Below are 17,335 nucleotides of genomic sequence, written 5' to 3'. Positions count from 1 at the left end.
GAGAGAAATTCACCTCAAATTCCCCTGTCCTGGCTCTTGGCATTACAGGTCATAAACTTAATTTTATCAAAACACATTTTTTTTTTTGCATTGAAGTTCTTTAAAAAGCAAAATCAGTTATGTAAGAAAAAAACACCACGAACATTTACCTGAAACCCCCGAATGTGTTTAGTTGGGTAAACATTTAGAGGTCTATCTTTCCCTTGAGGCATGTGGGCTGTTTCCCCTCGCGCGTTAATGGGAGTTATAAAAACGCTGCAGGGAGAGAGCAAACCCCTGATTTAGGCAGTTTTAGGAGGAAAAAAAGGCATATAATATACCCGATTTAGCTCAAACTGCTCCCGCAGAGCAGCTGGGATTGATAGTGTAATCTGTACGTTGTAACACTGATCCATAGTGCAGCCGGTCACCGTTTGAACAGATACTGTGTAGTAAAGAAAGAAGCTACTGCACACGCACAAAAACACACACGTGCGCACACCCACACACACACGCGCGCGCGCGCTTTATTACTAAGGGCTTGAGTAAGTTTAGGAAAAAACATACCTCAGCAACACTATTTGAGTTAGAAGAGCCAAAAAAGCATTGCAAACCAGCAAACCTCTCTTTTTGCACTCCAGTAATCTAACACGCAGCCCATATTTTTTCAAGTTGTTTTGCTCTTCTCAGGTACAGAGCTTTTCTGCTGCCAGTTTTCGGAGCCCCGTTTCTCTTGAAAAGAGTTAGTGATGGGCTGACTAGCTCCAGCGCACTCACACCGCATGCTTACAAAATGCCTCTCTTCACGAGAGCACACAGTACCAAATCTATTTTCTGTAAAGCATCTCTTGCACACCACAAGCACGTATGAGCAGTATACGAAACTGAAAATAATTCATAAAATACCAGTAGAGAATACTTCAATTCGGAATCAGGTTATATCTTATACAGTAATACGTTTTGCCAGCACATGCTTTTGAGGTCTCTTTTTCAAGCTATAAACTCAAAAGAGGAAAAAAAAACAGTTTTGCTTGTAATTCATTATTACCATTAGGTTTCACATTTTCTATATTTTACTGACCTAATGGGTAATAAATGTAAAAGTAGCACCACGTAACAACAGCCCCCCACCCCTTCAAAAAAAAAAAAAAAGGTAAATTGGTGGCACATCAAGATTTGGTCTCTCTCTCTCTCACACGCACATACACCCGCACGCACCCACATACACCCACTCACAGTTAAAAGTATCTTAATGGGGTCTCTGCAGGAAACACTGAAATAATGGGGAAGCCACTGGGGGTCTCGGTAGCACACACAATACTTAGATAGACATATTGCTTGCAATTCCCGTAGAGTTTATCTTCACAAAGTATATATATATATATCCCAAGTTCTGCAGGTCCACTGGGAACTGCAGGGAGGAAGTTACTGTGCACCTGAACTGGTTGCCTGGAAAAGAGAAAAAGAGGACACGCAACAACACTGCTTGAAGGGAGAGTCGCTGGAACTCCAATAACCCCTTTCCTTTAGTGCGAGGATGAAACCCGGTCGGTAGAGTGATTCGCGTTAGTTACCTGGTGTGCATGTTTCTACAGTACAAAATGAAGGTAGATTCTTAGGCCAGTAAAAACATTTACAACCACTTCTACTCCTGGGTTGGCTACTATTACGATACAGTTATGTAAAAAGGTCAGCACCACGGGTCGCCCAGGTCGTCCCCTGGGCAACGAACGAAACCCAAACGATTCCAATCACGGGTGAATAGAATTCTGGCATTTGGTTTTCTGTTTTTCTCATGAAGCAGAGCTATAAAAAACAGTGTAATTTGTTTTGCTCACTTTTGGACACCATGATTTTATATATTATACACATACACATGTATATACGCATGTATGTGTGTGTACATATGTGGGTGTACACACACATATATGTGTGCGGGGGGTGTGTGTGTGTGTGTATGTATATACACATACACGCATATAAATAAAAGAAAACCTAGTAGCATTCTACTCAAAAGGAAAACCAGGGCAAAGCCCTAAAATCCTGGGGAGGGGAGAGATGAGATGAAGAGTCGAAAGCCCTGTACACTCTATTAACTTACATAGTCCTCTCGCATTCACCTCAACCAGATTAGAAACCAATGAATGTGTGTATATATATACATATATATATGCATATATACATATATATACATATATGTGTATATATAATAACTGTTTATATATATATGTATACATATATATGTGTATATATATAAATTTTCTAACTACCAAAAAAGTAATTTGGGAACTATAAAAAAGTTACTCATCATCCCGCCCGGAGGCTTCTGATTCTCCCTCCACGGTCACGAGCAGCCTCCCACGAGGGCCAAGAGGAGTCAGCACGCCCGTCGAGGGAGAACACACCTCCTGGCAGCCGAGGGAGGGTCACCCGGCTGACTCTCTCGAGTCACTGCCGGAGGGAGGGAGGACGGGGGGAGGGCAGTTCAGCCAAAGGAGAGCGCTGGGAGCCCCAGCCTTTCCCCGGATCGTCCCCCTCTGGACGGCGAGCTCCTCCGGGCTCCTCAGAAGCAAAGGGCAAGCGCCATGACCGGCTCCGTCCGGAAATCACGGGGAGCCTACCGGGGGACTGACCCGTTCCCGTACGGTCGAGAGAAAAGAAAGGCTAGCACATCTGTGCTAATTAGAGATCAGTGAAACAAGGAAAAACCAAAACAAAACAAACAAGCAAGCAAACCAACGAACCAAAAAAAAAAATAATTAAAAAAAAAAAAACGCATCGGCTAAAATGTGCTTGGTTTGGGTTGCTCGGGGCTTTTGGGCTCTCAATCAGGGGTGTTGGCCACCAAGTGGCCCTCCGGGCCAGAATCCAGAGCCACCTCCACCGTCGAGCCGTCGTCGTCGACCTTCTGCTCCGCAAAGGCTTCCGTCCGCTCCGGAGAGTCGCCGCGGTGCCGGACCTCGGCCGCCCCGGGGTGGTTTTTCCTCAGGTGCTGGTTGAGGGTGCCCTGGAAGGGGAAGCACTTGCCGCAGATCTCGCAGCGGAAGGGTTTGTCGTCAGTGTGGCCGCGGATGTGGTACTCGAGCTGATCCTTGCGCGTGTACTTCTTCCCGCAGAACTTGCACACGAAGGGCGTGATCCCCATGTGGAGCCGCATGTGCCGATCCAGGCTGCCCTTCTGGTTGAAGGACTTGCCGCAGTAAATGCAGATGAGCCGCTCGTTGTAAGGGTACCAGTGGCCCCTGGCGCCGCGCTCGCGGGGGCCGCCCTCGTAGCCCGGCTGGCCGGCCGCGGCGTCGCCGTCGGCCCCGGGCCCCGGGCCCTGGAGGTCGCCGTGCAGGTGGACGGCGGCCCGCTTCTGGCGCGCCCGGCCTCCCCTGAAGCAGCTCAGCATGGACCTGGACGGGCTGGAATGGCTGCCGCCCCCGAAAGGCTCGGGCACGCCGGGGGCCTGGGAGGCGGGCTGGGACGAAAACGAGTACGCGTGCTGCAGCACCGAGCCGTAGGAGCCGACGTTCACCGCCACCACCTGCTCTCCGTCCACCATCTCCGTGTGGTAGCCGTCGTCCCCGAGGGACGAGCTGTCGGAGCAGCTGGGCCGCTCCGACTTCTCCATCTTCACTTTCACCTCCGCCATCTGGCTCTCTCGGACGAGCAGGTCCCCCGGGTCGGGGTCCCCCTCGATCTGGATCTCGTACTCGGACACGCTTCCGCAGCTCCCTCGGTCCGAGTGGCCTTCTTCCTGTCCCCCGCGGCCCCGCGGGGCTTTGCCGGGAGCCGTCTCCATCCGCAGGTCGCCGCCGACCACGGGCGGCCGCACCTGAGAGCAGTACGGCGGGGAGATTTCCACCGGGTTGGCGAAGAAGCTGCTGTCCTTCACGCCGTTGCGGTTTTCGGGAGTCTCCTCGGCGCCGACCGTGACCGAGTCGACCTCGCCGACGCTGATCTTCGAGTGGATGCTCTCCAGGATCTGGGTGCATTTGTCGATGACGCACTGCATCTGAAGAAAGCTGGCGGCGGTGAGGAAACTCACCACGTCCTTCAGCTGTAAGGACATCCTTCCAGTGTAACAGAACGAGAGTAACTGTTCGAAGACGTTGGGGTTCTTAATGACCGATATCGATAAGCCACTCATGGTACTTAACGCGGAATGGTCCCGGAAATACGGGGAGCTGGCAGCGAGGACCGCTTTGTGGGCTCTGAACGGCTGCCCCTGAATGTGCACGATGATGTCGCAGAGTTTCCCTTGCAGCCGAAGCTCGTTTAACTGGCTCAGGACCGTGTTGCTGTACTCGGGCACATCAAACTGAATGAAACTGCTGCTGTCCATTTCTACTGACATGGAGCGGAATCTGGGAGAGTGGAGAAACAGAGAGAGAGAGAGAGAGATTCACAACGCAATATTTATGCTCCATACATTACATCCAATGTCTTTCTACCACCCGGCCAGACCCAACCCGGGACAGAAGACGGTTGGGTCTTGCTCATTTTTTTCTTTTAATGGCATTTGTTCAGGGCTATGTGCCAGGCACTGTACTGAGTGCTGGGGTAGATAGAGGCTGATCAGGTTGGACACTGCCCATGTCCCACATGGGGCTCAAGGTTATAACGCCCATTTTACCGATGACGAGACTGAGGCACAGACAAGTGAAGTGACTTGCCCAAGGTCGCACAGCAGACAAGTGGCGGAGCCGGGACTAGGACCCACTTCCTTCTGACTCCCGGGCCTCGTGCTCTACACACTAGACTGTCCTGCTTCTCTTGTTGAACTGGATTTAGGGAACATGTCTATGAACATGTCTATTGTACTGTATTCTCCCGAGCCCTTAGTACACAGTAAACGCTCAATAAATACCACTGATCACAATGGTGAGTTCTCCCTCCGGCCCTGGAAAAGGTAAAGAGCAATGCTGTGATCCACCAAGTCCTAACCTGCTGCCTCCACCAGGCTGAAGGAGATGCAGCCTCACCCAGGGGCCCAGGAAGGGTCACCCTCTGGTCCCCAGAGAGAGTCTTTCCCGAATCCTCACATAGCCCTAGGAAATTCCCAATAAAATGAAAAAGCTGGGGACAGTCTGTCCATTTTTCACCCTGTATCTCCCCTTCATCCCCTTCCCCACCGTGATTTAGTGTCCAGAAAATGAACTTTCAGAACCCATCTCATCATAACTTCCGCGCTTCCCTTCTTTTCCTCATTTGTGTCGTTTCCTGCCAGTGTCCCATAATTGCGGGTCCCAGGAAAGTTGATTCCCCAGACTATTTTACAAACATTACGTGGGACCTTGTTTATGATCCGGGATCTCCATATTCAACATGTCACCACCCGTGGGTCCGGGCCAACGTAACGGGTTGTTTGCCTCAGCCTGGCCCGCGCACCCCAAATGCCCAGATATGGCCCCTCCCCTCACAAAAAAAAAAAAACGGGCTCGCACGGAGGCTGAGAGTTCGGATCCCGGGTCTCCACTTTCGTCACTCTGGTGGGCCCTGGCCAAATCCCAACCGCTTCTCATCACCATCGTCAATGGTACTGACCGAGTGCTTAATGGAGTGCAGAGCACTGTACTAAGCGGTTGGGAGAGTTCAAAACAACTTTTGGCCTCAGTCTCCTCCTCTGTGAAGTGGGGAACAGAAGGATGGGTTGGTCCTATTGAGAGAGGGTTGCACCGGTAACAGAAGACTACATCACTTTACAGTGGGATGTGATTGTTTGAAAGACTAGAGTCTAGGGTGGCCTTACGGGATTCTTGCTTTGGACTGTTCATGCTTAATTATCTCAGACCTCCTCCAGTAGCAAAAGGTTTATTAGTGAGGGTAAATGAATTAAGAGTTTGGTTACAGATCTACCATATAACCAGTGGTGAAGAGAGAAAAATCAAAGTCCCATTTAAGAAACACTTTTACAATTCCAGGTAAAAGCAGGCCAATGCTACTCACTGGCAGCTCCGATGCCCACTTAAGCAGGAAGAAGTGATGTGTCCACCCAAACCCCAGACTAGACATGGGCGACTGTGGCCTTCACAGTCTACACGGGCCAAATGTGTTTCCTGAAAAGGAATTTTGGGTAAAAAAAAAAAAAAAAATCTGACGGACTCAAAAATCTACCTGGGGCAAGCTTTGTGTTGACGGTCAACCGTTAGCGGGGATGACACCAGGCAGCCAAGATCAACATTTGTGGAGCCGCCACCGGCGGGGCTGCCTCCGAGCCTGCCCCAGAAATCCTCACATCAGCATGTTTGTCTGCCTAGAAGAAAGCGTTTCAAGCTTTTTTTTTTTCTCCTCCACAGTCTTCTGCCACTCTGGGGACCTTGGGAGAGGATCCAGAGATGGAAGGCTGGGGAGGAGGGAAGAGGAAAGACACAGGGGCAGGAAACCTAGAAAAGCCAGCAGTCCCGGGGAACAGTAGCTGATCACTGAGAACGTTCTCCCGGGGAGGAGACACAGACCCAACAGGAGGCCGCCCTGGGACCCAACGTCATAGCCAAAATATCCTTCCCCGGGTGGCTGCCCCTGGATCTAAACAATTCTCCACTTTCCCCGGCTAATGGGCAATTAGGTTCGGACCATAAAGACGTGCCTGCCTCCGAGATGAGTAAAAAGGGATCAAAATGGAAAGAGAGCTCACTGTTAAGCATCTTATAGAATATTCTATTTGCCTGACCCTTTGAAAGAATAACACTTTTTAAGTTATGTCTCCAATACCCTTTTGAGGTAGGGTCACGGTGCCCACGACACCGACAGAAATGAAAGATTAAAAAGAGCTAGAGATTCGGTTCTGGTTAGGTTAAGCTCCCTCGGAGAATCCACTGACACCGTGTGCCGACATTTCCAACCCCTCAAATGGCTGAATATACATTTCCCACCAGATCCTTCGGCAGGATCATTTTTATTTTGCTTTACCCAATCAGGGGGAAATGGCATTGCCTTTACAGAATTTTTACATCCTCGACCTCATGAATCAAATCATCTGACAAAAAGCGTTGCGCCGCGGTGTAGACTTTTCTCCCAACTTTCACAACCCTGCCATAGCAGTCTGCTGCTTGGATGAGGAAAGCGCTTCAGGTTAAGGTTCAAAGATTAATTTGCCATCCTCTCTGCCTCGGCTTCGGCGAGGCTCTCTTTTTTCGCTCCGCAAGGCATTTTCGGTCCCAAGCCAACAAACACATATCTAATGTAAACATGCGAGTCTGAAAACAGAATTGGGCAACTTAGTATTAATGTCTTTTACAGTAAGAAAATTATATTCAAAGGGGTCCATCACATGTCCCGAGTTTCAAAACAGAGCTGAATGCCGTGTCCCAGTGGAGACTGGCCTTACATCACGCAGCCCAAGTCCAACGCTGGGAGAACACGGTGTAGTGGATAGAGCCCGGGTCCGGGAGTCAGAAGGTCACGGGTTCTGATCCCGGCTCCACCACCTGTCTGCTGTGTGACCCTGGGTGACTTCACTTCTCGGTGCCTCAGTTACCTCATCTGTAAAATGGGAATTGAGACGGGGAGTCCCACACGGGACCGGGACTGCGTCTAACTTGCTTTGCTTGTATCCACCCCAGCCGCTGAGTACAGTGTCTGGCACCTAGTAAGCCCTTAAATACCGTAATTATTATTTCTAGGGTCATTCATTCATTCATTCATTCAATCGTATTTGTTGAGTGCTTACTGTGTGCAGAACACTGTACTAAGCGCTCGGAAAGTAAATTCCGGCAACAAATAGAGACAATCCCTACCCACCAACGGGCTCATAGTCTAGAAGGGGGCAAGACATACAACAACACAAGTAGACAGGCATCAATAGCATCAATATAAACAGAATTATTGATATATACACATCATTAATAAAATAGAGTAATACATATGCACATAGATACACGAGTGCTTTGGGGCGGGGAGGGGAGTAGTGCAGAGGGAGGGAGTCGGGGTGATGGGGAGGGGAGGCGGAGCAGAGGAAAAGGGGGGCTCGGTCTGGGAAGGCCTCCTGGAGGAGGTGAGCTTTCAGTAGGGCTTTGAAGGGGGGAAGTGTGCGTGCCTTTCTCCACTCAGTGTCTGTCTATGAAAGGAGTTTGGATTCATAAAGGTGACCACGACCAGGGAACATGGAGATATGCTGAACCGCTGAAAACTTACACCGTGACCAGACCCCCTCAGCCTCTCCACGAGGAGCAAGCGAAATGGTACTCTGCAGAGGTACTCCATTTTGAAGGAAAAGCCGGACACTAACATTTAGGCCTAACAAAAATGTCCTATTTTCTGTTCAAAAGACGAAGGAAATAACCATTCTCTTTCCTTCCTTACTTGAAATTAACACTTCTCTTCTATGGTGAAAATTAGATACAAAGATATTTTTCTCTACAGCTGCTAGCGAGCAACACTCTTCCCTTAGAATTCACTTAATACTTCATTCAATTTAGACCGTTAACAAGTGCAAGAGGGACCCCATTCAGCGTTTCGGATCCAGCTGCCGGAAGGAGCAGGCCCAATCTGCCCAGGATGAGGGCCCAACGAGAGCTGGAGATCAGAAACGGATATTCACGGGATGAATCGGAAGTATCGGCTTCTCCATTACGATTGGACCAATTCTCCCCTCAATATATTCAACCCGGAAGTCAGCCGCCTGGGCTCCATGGGAGTTTTGTTGTTGTTGTTGTTTTGTTTTTTATGGCATTTGTTAAGGGCTCCCTTCGTGCCAGGCACTGGGGCAGATGCAACCTCATCAGGATGGACCCAGTCCCTGTCCCACATAGAGCTCACAGCCCCAAAACCCATATTACAGATGAGGTAACCAAGGTCCAGAGAAGTGAAGTGACTTGCCCAAGGTCACACAGCAGACGGGATTAGAACCCCAGTCTTCTGACTCTCAGGCTCGTGCTCTTTCCACTAGGCCATGCTGCTTCCCTTCACATACGCACCCACACTCCTCATGGTCTAGGCCACCAACCCCAGGTGTGTTTTGTCACACGGATGGCAACCGAGAGCAAAACCATGGTCGTGTGACTCTTCTTCAGCCCCTCCTGCTCCTACTCACTTTTCTCTGCCGGGGCAGAGATGGCGAGATAGCAGGATCCACTGAACTGAGAACACCCCTAATCCCTGCACCTCTACACTTGGTCAATATTCATTCAACAGTATTTATTGAGCGCTTACTATGTGCAGAGTATTCATTCATTCATTCAATAGTATTTATTGAGCGCTTACTATGTGCAGACCACTGTACTAAGCGCTTGGAATGAACAAGTCGGCAACAGATAGAGACAGTCCCTGCCCTTTGACGGGCTTACGGTCTAATCGGGGGAGACGGTCAGACAAGAACAATGGCAATAAACAGAGTCAAGGGGAAGAACATCTCGTAAAAACAATGGCAACTATACTAAGCACTCGGAATGGACAATTCGGCAACAGCTAGAGACAATCCCTGCCCACTGACGGGCTTACAGTCTATACATTTTCACATTCCTTACTAAACTAGCTATTACTGTCATTATTGTTCTTTGTAAATTATTAATAATAATAATAATAATAATAGTGGCATTTGATAAGTGCTTACTATGTGCCAGGCACTGTACTAAGAGCTGGAGTGGATACAAGCAAATCGGGTTGGATGTGGTCCCTGTCCCACATGGGGCTCACAGTCTTCATCCCCATTGTATAGATGAGGTAACGGAGGCACAGAGAAGTGCAGTGACTTGCCCAAGATCACACAGCAGGCAGGTGGCAGAGCCGGGATTAGAACTCCCGTCCTTCTGACTTCCAGGCCTGTGCTCTACCCACTAGGCCACGCTGCACTTGCCTAATGTGACAGTAATGCCCCAGGCTCCTCCAGGGTATGAGAAATGGGGGCACAGTTATTTCGGAAGCAGCAGTCGTTTCCACACCCCGGGTTTCAGAATGAACTAGATACCTGGTTTCAGGCCCCGCTGCCAAAGTCACTTGCTCGCTTCTGCTCGAATCTTTCATTTTCCATTGCAGCTGTACCGGCCTACGTCTCTCTGAATCAATCGACCAGTCAATCTATGGGATTTACTGAGCACTTGCTGCGTGCAGAGCACCGTACTAAGTGCTTGGAAGAGTACAATACAACAAAGTTGCTGATGCAATGCCCGTGCACTAGGAGCTTAACCATCTACAGGGGGAGAAGGACTTTAAAATAAATTACAGGTCGGGGGAGATAGCAGAGTATAAGGAAGGGGACACAAGTGCTGTGGGGCTGGGGTGAGCAGCCAAGTGCTTAAGGGGTACAAGGTCAAGCGCATAGTCGATGCGGAGGGGAGGGCGGATAGGGGAAATAGAGGATTTATTTCCTTTATTAAACAGGGAGGGCCACAGGAGGGTTTTGATGGCGGGGCGAATGGGGGACTGTCGGATCTGAAGGGGGAGGGAGTTCCAGGCCCAAGGGAGAAGGTGGGCGGAGTGAGGGGAACGTCTGAAGCGGTCCTCGGCAGAACTAAATGGAGTTAAACAAAAACAATTTGTTCTTCGGTTTGTTCAGAAATTTATTTATGAAATTTAAGAATGGACAGGGATAGGATGGATTCTGAGGTGTCTGTTAGGCTCTGTAGGGTTCTGGGGGAAAGCCCCGCCCAGGCCAGGTGGGAGACTAGCCCCAGGGCCTGGGGACCGCCATGGACACTAGGTCAGGCAACATCAGGGCTTGGGTGGGCCCACGAGCTCCTTTTTCTGGGGCCGCCTCCCTCCACCTGTGGCTGGTGAGTGAAAGGAAGGAGGAGAGGCTGGGGAGGGAAGGTGGAGAGGCTGGTGGGGGGAAATACGAGGTGGGGGAAGAAAAGACAAGTACAAAGATTTGGCACTGCCCCCCGTCCTTGAATAAAAAGGTACCCCAGGATCATAAATTCCTGCGCACTCGATGGGACCAGTAGCCCCCGGGGGCCGAGCGGGCACGTGAGGCCCTGTGTCCGCCCAGCTGGGACTTCGGTACAGGAGAGGGGGCCTGTTCTCCGGGGTTCAGCTCGGGCTCAGGCGGATTAGGTCCCGAGGTCTGAGCCTATGCAGGGCACCAGGGTGAGGGAGAGGAACGCCGACATCGAACGCCCCACTCCTTTGCATCTTCCATGTTACCGCTTCATTTCCGATCCCGAGTATGCACTTGCCTGGCTCCTTCCCTCCCTCCCTCACTTCCTGTTCCGCACCTGGGTCTCCGGCATGTTGCTCACCAAGTTCCCAACTGACCTCGGCTCCGACTTGCTCATTAAACCTGAAGACCCCAGAGGTCCGTTACGACCTTCACTCACAATCTCACCGACGGCCCCCCAGATTGAAGGGACCGAGAGGACGGGTGCTGTAGCTGCAGTGACAAATGTATAAAAATAGCTTTTCTAAGTATTTCTGCCTGGGCCCCGATCAAAATTAACACCGGGCTGTCATCAGCTGCAACCTAATACTTTAGTTAAAAAAAAAAAAAAAAATTAAAAAAAAAAAACTTGCAAGATGACACCCAGGCAGCACACCAGATTCTGATTGCACCAAAACTAGATTACAGAGAAAAATAAATAAAATGGCATGCTGTGATGGATATTCATGAGGCTCTCATCCTAATTTCAATGAAAAAAAATTCAGAGTTCTTACTGCATTAATTCATGTGCGCCTGAAAGAACATTTTTATCCAACCTGCTATATTTTCTACCAAGGCGTTAAAATTCTCCAGGTCTCTCCAGAAATGCCGATAATTTAGGCAGGGTGCACTTTTCCTCCAGTCATTGTCTAACACTGAAGGCCTCTGGACGGTTCCTACTGGATGTGGAAATTGCAGTGGATCTAAAGAAGGGAGGAGACTGGGGGGGCAGGGGCAGAGAAGGACAGTGCGGGAAGGAAGTGGGCGTCTTGGCCCTTGCCACACCCGCTCCCCATCTCTCGGGCCCCCAGTTTCTGGTTCCAGCCTAGTACCCTACCCCCTCCCCTGGGGACCTCTGCCGCCCGAGACGCTCTAGTGAACGGGGAGAACGGCAGAGAGCCCAGAGGTTGCCGCACGATCGACACAAACAGCCCCACGATACTCGGGAGCTACAGGAAGAGGGTATTTGGGCACACCGGGCAGAAGTTGCATGTGCCTAGATAGGCCAGAAAATGGTTTTTATCAACCTGAGAACCCTGAGTTAGGCTTCTTTAAACACGTTTTGCTTAAACTTTATCTAGTTGGTGAGCTCCTCGTGGGCAGGCAACAGTGCCTACCGACTCTCTTTGTTGTACGGTCCTCTCCCAAGTGCTCAGTACTGTGCTCTGCACACAGTAAGTGCTCAATAAACACAACTGACTGACTGATCAACATAAGAAGCCACCAACCGACTGAGGAAGAAAGCAGGCAGCATCCCTGAAAATGCCCAGCAGCTTTATCTGCTGACCTCCCCTGTCCTGACCTCACTCTGTTTTTCCACAATTCTCACAGATTCAAAACACTAGAGACTTCCCTCCCTCCGCCCCCCTCCCCAATTAATGCGAACCCTGGAAAACCAAAAATGCTCATACGGAAGGGAAAATACCAAAGATGAAGGCTTAGGAAAAAGGAGTGCCCACCAAGTGGTTTCCCACAGAAGAGTTCTGCTTCCCTCCAGAGTTCTGATAAGCAGTCACGCCTGCTGAAATCATCAGCGGCTCAAAGGCCAAGCTCGCTCCTCTGTTTTTCGGCAGCTGATCAGCTCTAGATTTTGCCATTTCTACACTCTTCATTGGCTCAAACTGATCAGCTGGTACTGCCAAAGGAGAGCTAGCTTCAGGTCAGAAAATTGGAAATATCTCACTCTGCATGCAAATAAACGATGCCACAACAGTCCGGACTAGTTTAAGTTCTAAAAAGTTCACGAATTATTCACCGGCAATCACCGCTTTATAGGTTGCTAGGTCAGACAATCTACAGATGGGGAGTAGAATCTGGATTTTAAAAAAACACCCCTGCACATTCATCTTCAGAAGCAGCAGGGCCTAACGGAATGAGCGTGGGCCTGGGAGTCGGAGGACCTGGGTTCTAACCCCGACTCCACCACTTGCCTGCTGTGTGACCGTGGGCAGGTCACTTAACTTCTCTGTGCCTCAGTTACTTCTCCCGTAAAATGAGGATTAAGACCGAGAGCCCCACGTGAGGCACGGACTGCGTCCAACCTGATTAGCTTGTATCTACCCCAGTGCTTAGTACAGTACCTGGTACACAGTGAGCGCTTAACAAATATCCCAAAAAAATTGTGAGAAATAAATACCGAGTGATACGGGGCAATGAAGACTTGAAAGTCATACAGTGCAGAGTTCATTTTTTTCTTTAAACAGTTAGAATTCCAAAAATATGAGCCGACAACAACAATTTTCACGCCCTCGTGCACCGTCCTTTAGAGCAGCCCCGGAATGAGAAGGGAAAGATGGCCAAAGTACCACACTGCACCTAAAGGATGTTCGGACCTTTGAAATTCTGCAGTTGCTACCAACGGGCCACTCCACGATCGTGCCGGGAAAATTTCACAAAAGTTGCGCTACGACTTCCTGTCTTGAGCCAAACCCAGGCAACGATTGCAACTTCTCGCGGCACTCCTCGGACCCAGAATGCGGCCCTTACTAAATACCGGGGGCCTCCCGACTGAGAGGGAAGGCCAGTTATGACCCGGCCCACCGAAATGGACCACGCCTCGAGATGTCCGGTAAAAAAAGTTTCAGGTTGTGCTACCCTCCCTCCCCCTTTAGCTGAAGTATGAAATAGCCCGACCTTCAGTCCCAGTCTGAGCCTGCGGGAATTAACGTGTAATGGAAATGCGTTTTCCATCCTCTCTAAACAGAGAAGGATCACTCTACCTGGACTCGGGGTCTGGAGTACAGAACGATCTTCCTCCGGTCGTGCGCGGCAAGGCGGTCGGTCACTAAAGCAGAAGCCTCAGATTAAACTGCACGCAAGACCTCGGCAACTCCCTTTTTCGACGCAAATGAGGGAGGAAGTCTTCACCAAGTTTAAGTCCCCCAAGGAGGGGGCTCGATCCCCATGAATGAGGGCACAAAGAGGCTCTGATACTCGGGTTTGGCCACTGCAATCCTCCCATTTGCAAATGGCAAGAGACCAGCTCCATCCAGCAACCACTCTTCTCACGCACAGGGGCCTGCGGACCAGAAAAGCCCCTCAGGGCATCGGGTTCACGGGGGGAAGGTGAGAGGGAATCCCAGAGTTTTGCATCCCCTCCGGCAAGGGGCTGAGAAGTACTAGCTCACTCCCGGGCCATTTCTTTCGCTTCGGGGCAACCGCACACTGCAAAATCAGTTTGGAAGCAGGGCTCCGGTTAGGTAATTTCAGAGCAGACAGGGCGGCTGTGAAGACATGGGATGAAAATCAAGGATTCAGTCTTCCCCCACGTAGGAAGGGAATAAGTTTGTGCTGCGCAATATGGGGATGGGATGGGGGCAGAGGAGGGGAGAAGGCGGCAGACACACCTTCCTCAACTCCCGTGAGGACAGCCCAGACTCCCAAAGGGCTGCCCAAGGCAGCCCCCGCGACTCCCTCACCCCTCTTAATAACAATTTGGGAACAAGTCCAAGGCCGAATTTCCCGCTCCCTCAACCCAATCCCGAGCCACCTTACACTGCCTCTCTGAGGGAACTGGGAACGCCCAGGTCCCGCTGGCCTCGGAACTGGGGAGAGGGGAGTAAGAGACAAAATAGGGTGTAAAGGAGGGAGGAGCAGGGGCAAGGCCAGGTCTAGGGGAGGGAACCACGGGGCAGAGCAGGGCCAGGGCAGAGGCAGGGCAGAGGCAGGGCAGAGGCAGGGCAGAGACGGGCAGGGCCAGGGGAGAAGCGAGGGCAGAGTGGAGCTGGGGCAGGGGTGGGATATTTGCGGAGCCAGACAGGGCCCGGGCAGGGGCAAGGCAAAGTGGAGCCGGACGGGGCCCAGGCAGGACGGAATAGAGCCGGGCAGAGGCCGGGACGTGGGTAGGGCAGAGCGGAGCTGGCAGGACAGGGCAGGGGCTGAACAGAGTAGAGCTGGGCAGAGCAGAGCTGGACAGGACAGGGGCAGGGGGAGAGCAGAGAGGAGGTGGACATGACAGGCAAGAGGGTGTGAGGTGTCATGTTTTCCCAGATGAAACCCATCCCCATCCCCTCCCTCCTCCCTTTTCTTCGGCCCGGGTGGGTCAGGGGAGGAGGGGGGGAGGGTCTCAGGGCCGGGCAGGGTGCCAGGGGTCCCAGGGACTGATGGTGAGGGGCGCTAAGTCATCAGAGCTTCCCCGGAGGGGGACTGGGGTGGAGCACAGTGGAGCTGGACAGGACGGGAGCAGAGCAGAATGGAGCTGCACAGGACAGGGGAGGGGCAGAGTAGAGCAGAGCTGGACAAGACGTGGGTGGTGCTGGGCAGGACAGGAGCAGAGCAGAGAGGAGCTGGACAGGGCAGGGTCAGGGCGGAGCTGGACAGGACTGTGGCAGGGGTAGAACAGTGAGGAGCAGAACAAGACAGGGGCAGAGCGGAGCGGGGCTGGACAGGACACGGGCAGAACGGAGCGGAGCTGGACAGGACGGGGCAAGAAGAGCAGAAAGGAGCCGGACAGATGGGCAGAGGTAGAGCAGAGAGGAGCTCAACAGGGGCAGGAATAGAGCAGAGAGGAGCTGGACAGGATAGGGGCAGGAACAGAGCTGAGAGGAGCTGGACAGGACAGAGGCAGGAAAGAACTGGAAAGGACAAGGGCAGGCGTAGAGCAGAGAGGAGCTAGATAGGGCAAGGATAGAGGAGAGACGAGTTGGAAAGGCCAGGGGCAGGGCAGAGAGGAGCTGCATAGGACAGGGGCGGAGAAGAGAGGAGCCGGACAGGTCAGGGGCAGAGAAAAGAGGAGCTGGGCAGGGAGAGAGGAAAGAGGAGGCGGACAGGTGTGGGGCAGAGCAGAGAGGAGCCGGACAGGGCAGGGGCAGAGAAAAGAGGAGCTGGGCAGGGAGAGAGGAAAGAGAAGGCGGACAGGTGTGGGGCAGAGCAGAGAGGAGCCGGACAGGGCAGGGGCAGAGAAAAGAGGAGCCGGGCAGGTTGGGGGCGGAGCAGAGAGGAGCTGGACAGGGCAGGGCAAAGAGGGGAGCTGGACAGGGCAGGGGCAGTGCAGAGAGGATCCGGGCAGGACAGGAATAGAGGAGAGAGGAGTGGGCAGGGCAGGGGTAGAGAAGAGAGGAGCCGGGCAGGGCAGGGAGAGAGGAAAGAGGAGCTGGACAGGTCAGAGAGGATCCGGGCAGGACAGGAACAGAGGAGAGAGGAGTAGGGCAGGGGGAGAGGAAAGAGGAGCTGGACAGGTCAGGGGCAGAGCGGAGAGGATCCGGGCAGGACAGGAATAGAGGAGAGAGGAGCCGGGCAAGGGCAGGGAGAGAGGAAAGAGGAGCCGGAGAGGACAGAGGCAGAGCAGAGAGGAGCCGGACGGGTCAGGGGTAGAGAAGAGAGGAGCCGGAGAGGACAGGGGCAGAGCTGAGAGGAGCTAAACAGGTCGGGAATAGAGGAGAGAGGAGCCGGGCAGGGCAGGGAGAGAGGAAAGAGGAGCTGGACAGGTCAGGGGCAGAGCAGAGAGGAGCCGGACAGGTCAGGGGTAGAGAAGAGAGGAGCCGGAGAGGACAGGGGCAGCGCAGAGAGGAGCTGGACAGGTCGGGAACAGAGGAGAGAGGAGCCGGGCAGGGCAGGGAGAGAGGAGAGAGGAGCCGGAGAGGACGGGGGCAGCGCAGAGAGGAGCTGGACAGGTCAGGGGCAGAAAAGAGAGGATCCGGGCAGGACAGGAATAGAGGAGAGAGGAGCGGGCAGGGCAGGGGCAGGGCAGGGGCAGGGGCAGGGCAGGGGCAGGGCAGAGAGGAGCGGGCAGGACACAGTGCAGGAAGAGCGAGGCCGGGGCGCGGCTCCCCGCGGAGTCCGGAGGGCCGGGGCCGGGGCCGGGGCCGGGCGGTGGGAGGCTCGGCGTCCGGCCCGCCGCGTCCAGTCCCGTCCCGTCCCGTCCCGTGGCGGCGGGGGTCCCCTGCGCCCACCGCCCGGCCTCCGCCCCGCGGCGGGGGTGCGGGGCCGTGCGGGGGTCCGCGGCGGGGCGGGGGCGGCCTCACCTGGGCGCGCGGCTCTCACATCGCCCGCTCCCGCGGCAGCCCCTCCGCCGCCGCCGCCGCCGCCGCCGCCACCGCCGCCCCCGGCCCAGCCCCGCGCCGCGCCGCCCCGGAAGCGATCCCCCAGGCCCCGCCCCCCGCCCGCTACTACTTCCGGGGCGCGGGCACCGGCCTCCCGCCCGCCTAACCGCCCGCCCAACCGCCCGCCCGGGGCCTCCCTCCCGGCCTACCTCCCTCCCTCCCTCCCGCCGGCGCAAGCGGCGTGGCTCCTCGCACAGAGCCCGGCCCGGGCAGTCGGAGGTCATGGGTTCCAATCCCCGCTCCGCCCCCTGGCAGC

General features: G+C 53.2%; 1 protein-coding gene across 2 annotated transcripts; it reads right to left on the bottom strand.

Moving 5' to 3' along the window:
- Nucleotides 1-2,655: 2,655 nt before the first annotated feature.
- On the bottom strand, nt 2,656-17,058 carry ZBTB34 (zinc finger and BTB domain containing 34). 2 transcript variants are annotated; one of them, XM_029063348.1, is made up of 3 exons: nt 17,002-17,058; nt 13,759-14,262; nt 2,656-4,331 (listed from the first exon to the last, which is right to left on the bottom strand). In XM_029063348.1, the coding sequence occupies exon 3, from the start codon at nt 4,319-4,321 to the stop codon at nt 2,804-2,806; it is 1,518 nt and encodes a 505-aa protein (XP_028919181.1). In that variant the 5' UTR covers nt 4,322-4,331; nt 13,759-14,262; nt 17,002-17,058; the 3' UTR covers nt 2,656-2,803. The 2 variants fall into 2 exon arrangements, with proteins under 2 accessions (XP_028919181.1, XP_028919182.1); XM_029063349.1 differs by lacking the exon at nt 13,759-14,262 and having other exon boundaries at nt 17,002-17,046.
- Nucleotides 17,059-17,335: the final 277 nt, after the last annotated feature.

The sequence above is a fragment of the Ornithorhynchus anatinus genome, chromosome 4 (assembly GCF_004115215.2).
Source record: "Ornithorhynchus anatinus isolate Pmale09 chromosome 4, mOrnAna1.pri.v4, whole genome shotgun sequence".
Lineage (NCBI taxonomy): Eukaryota > Metazoa > Chordata > Mammalia > Monotremata > Ornithorhynchidae > Ornithorhynchus > Ornithorhynchus anatinus.
The sequence above is the reverse complement of the archived record's forward strand: the minus strand, read 5'-3'. Positions and strand labels throughout refer to the sequence as shown.

Coding starts and splice junctions, on each gene's coding strand:
- ZBTB34 (XM_029063348.1), bottom strand. CDS start 4,321: ATGTCAGTAGAAATGGACAGCAGCAGTTTCATTCAGTTTGATGTGCCC.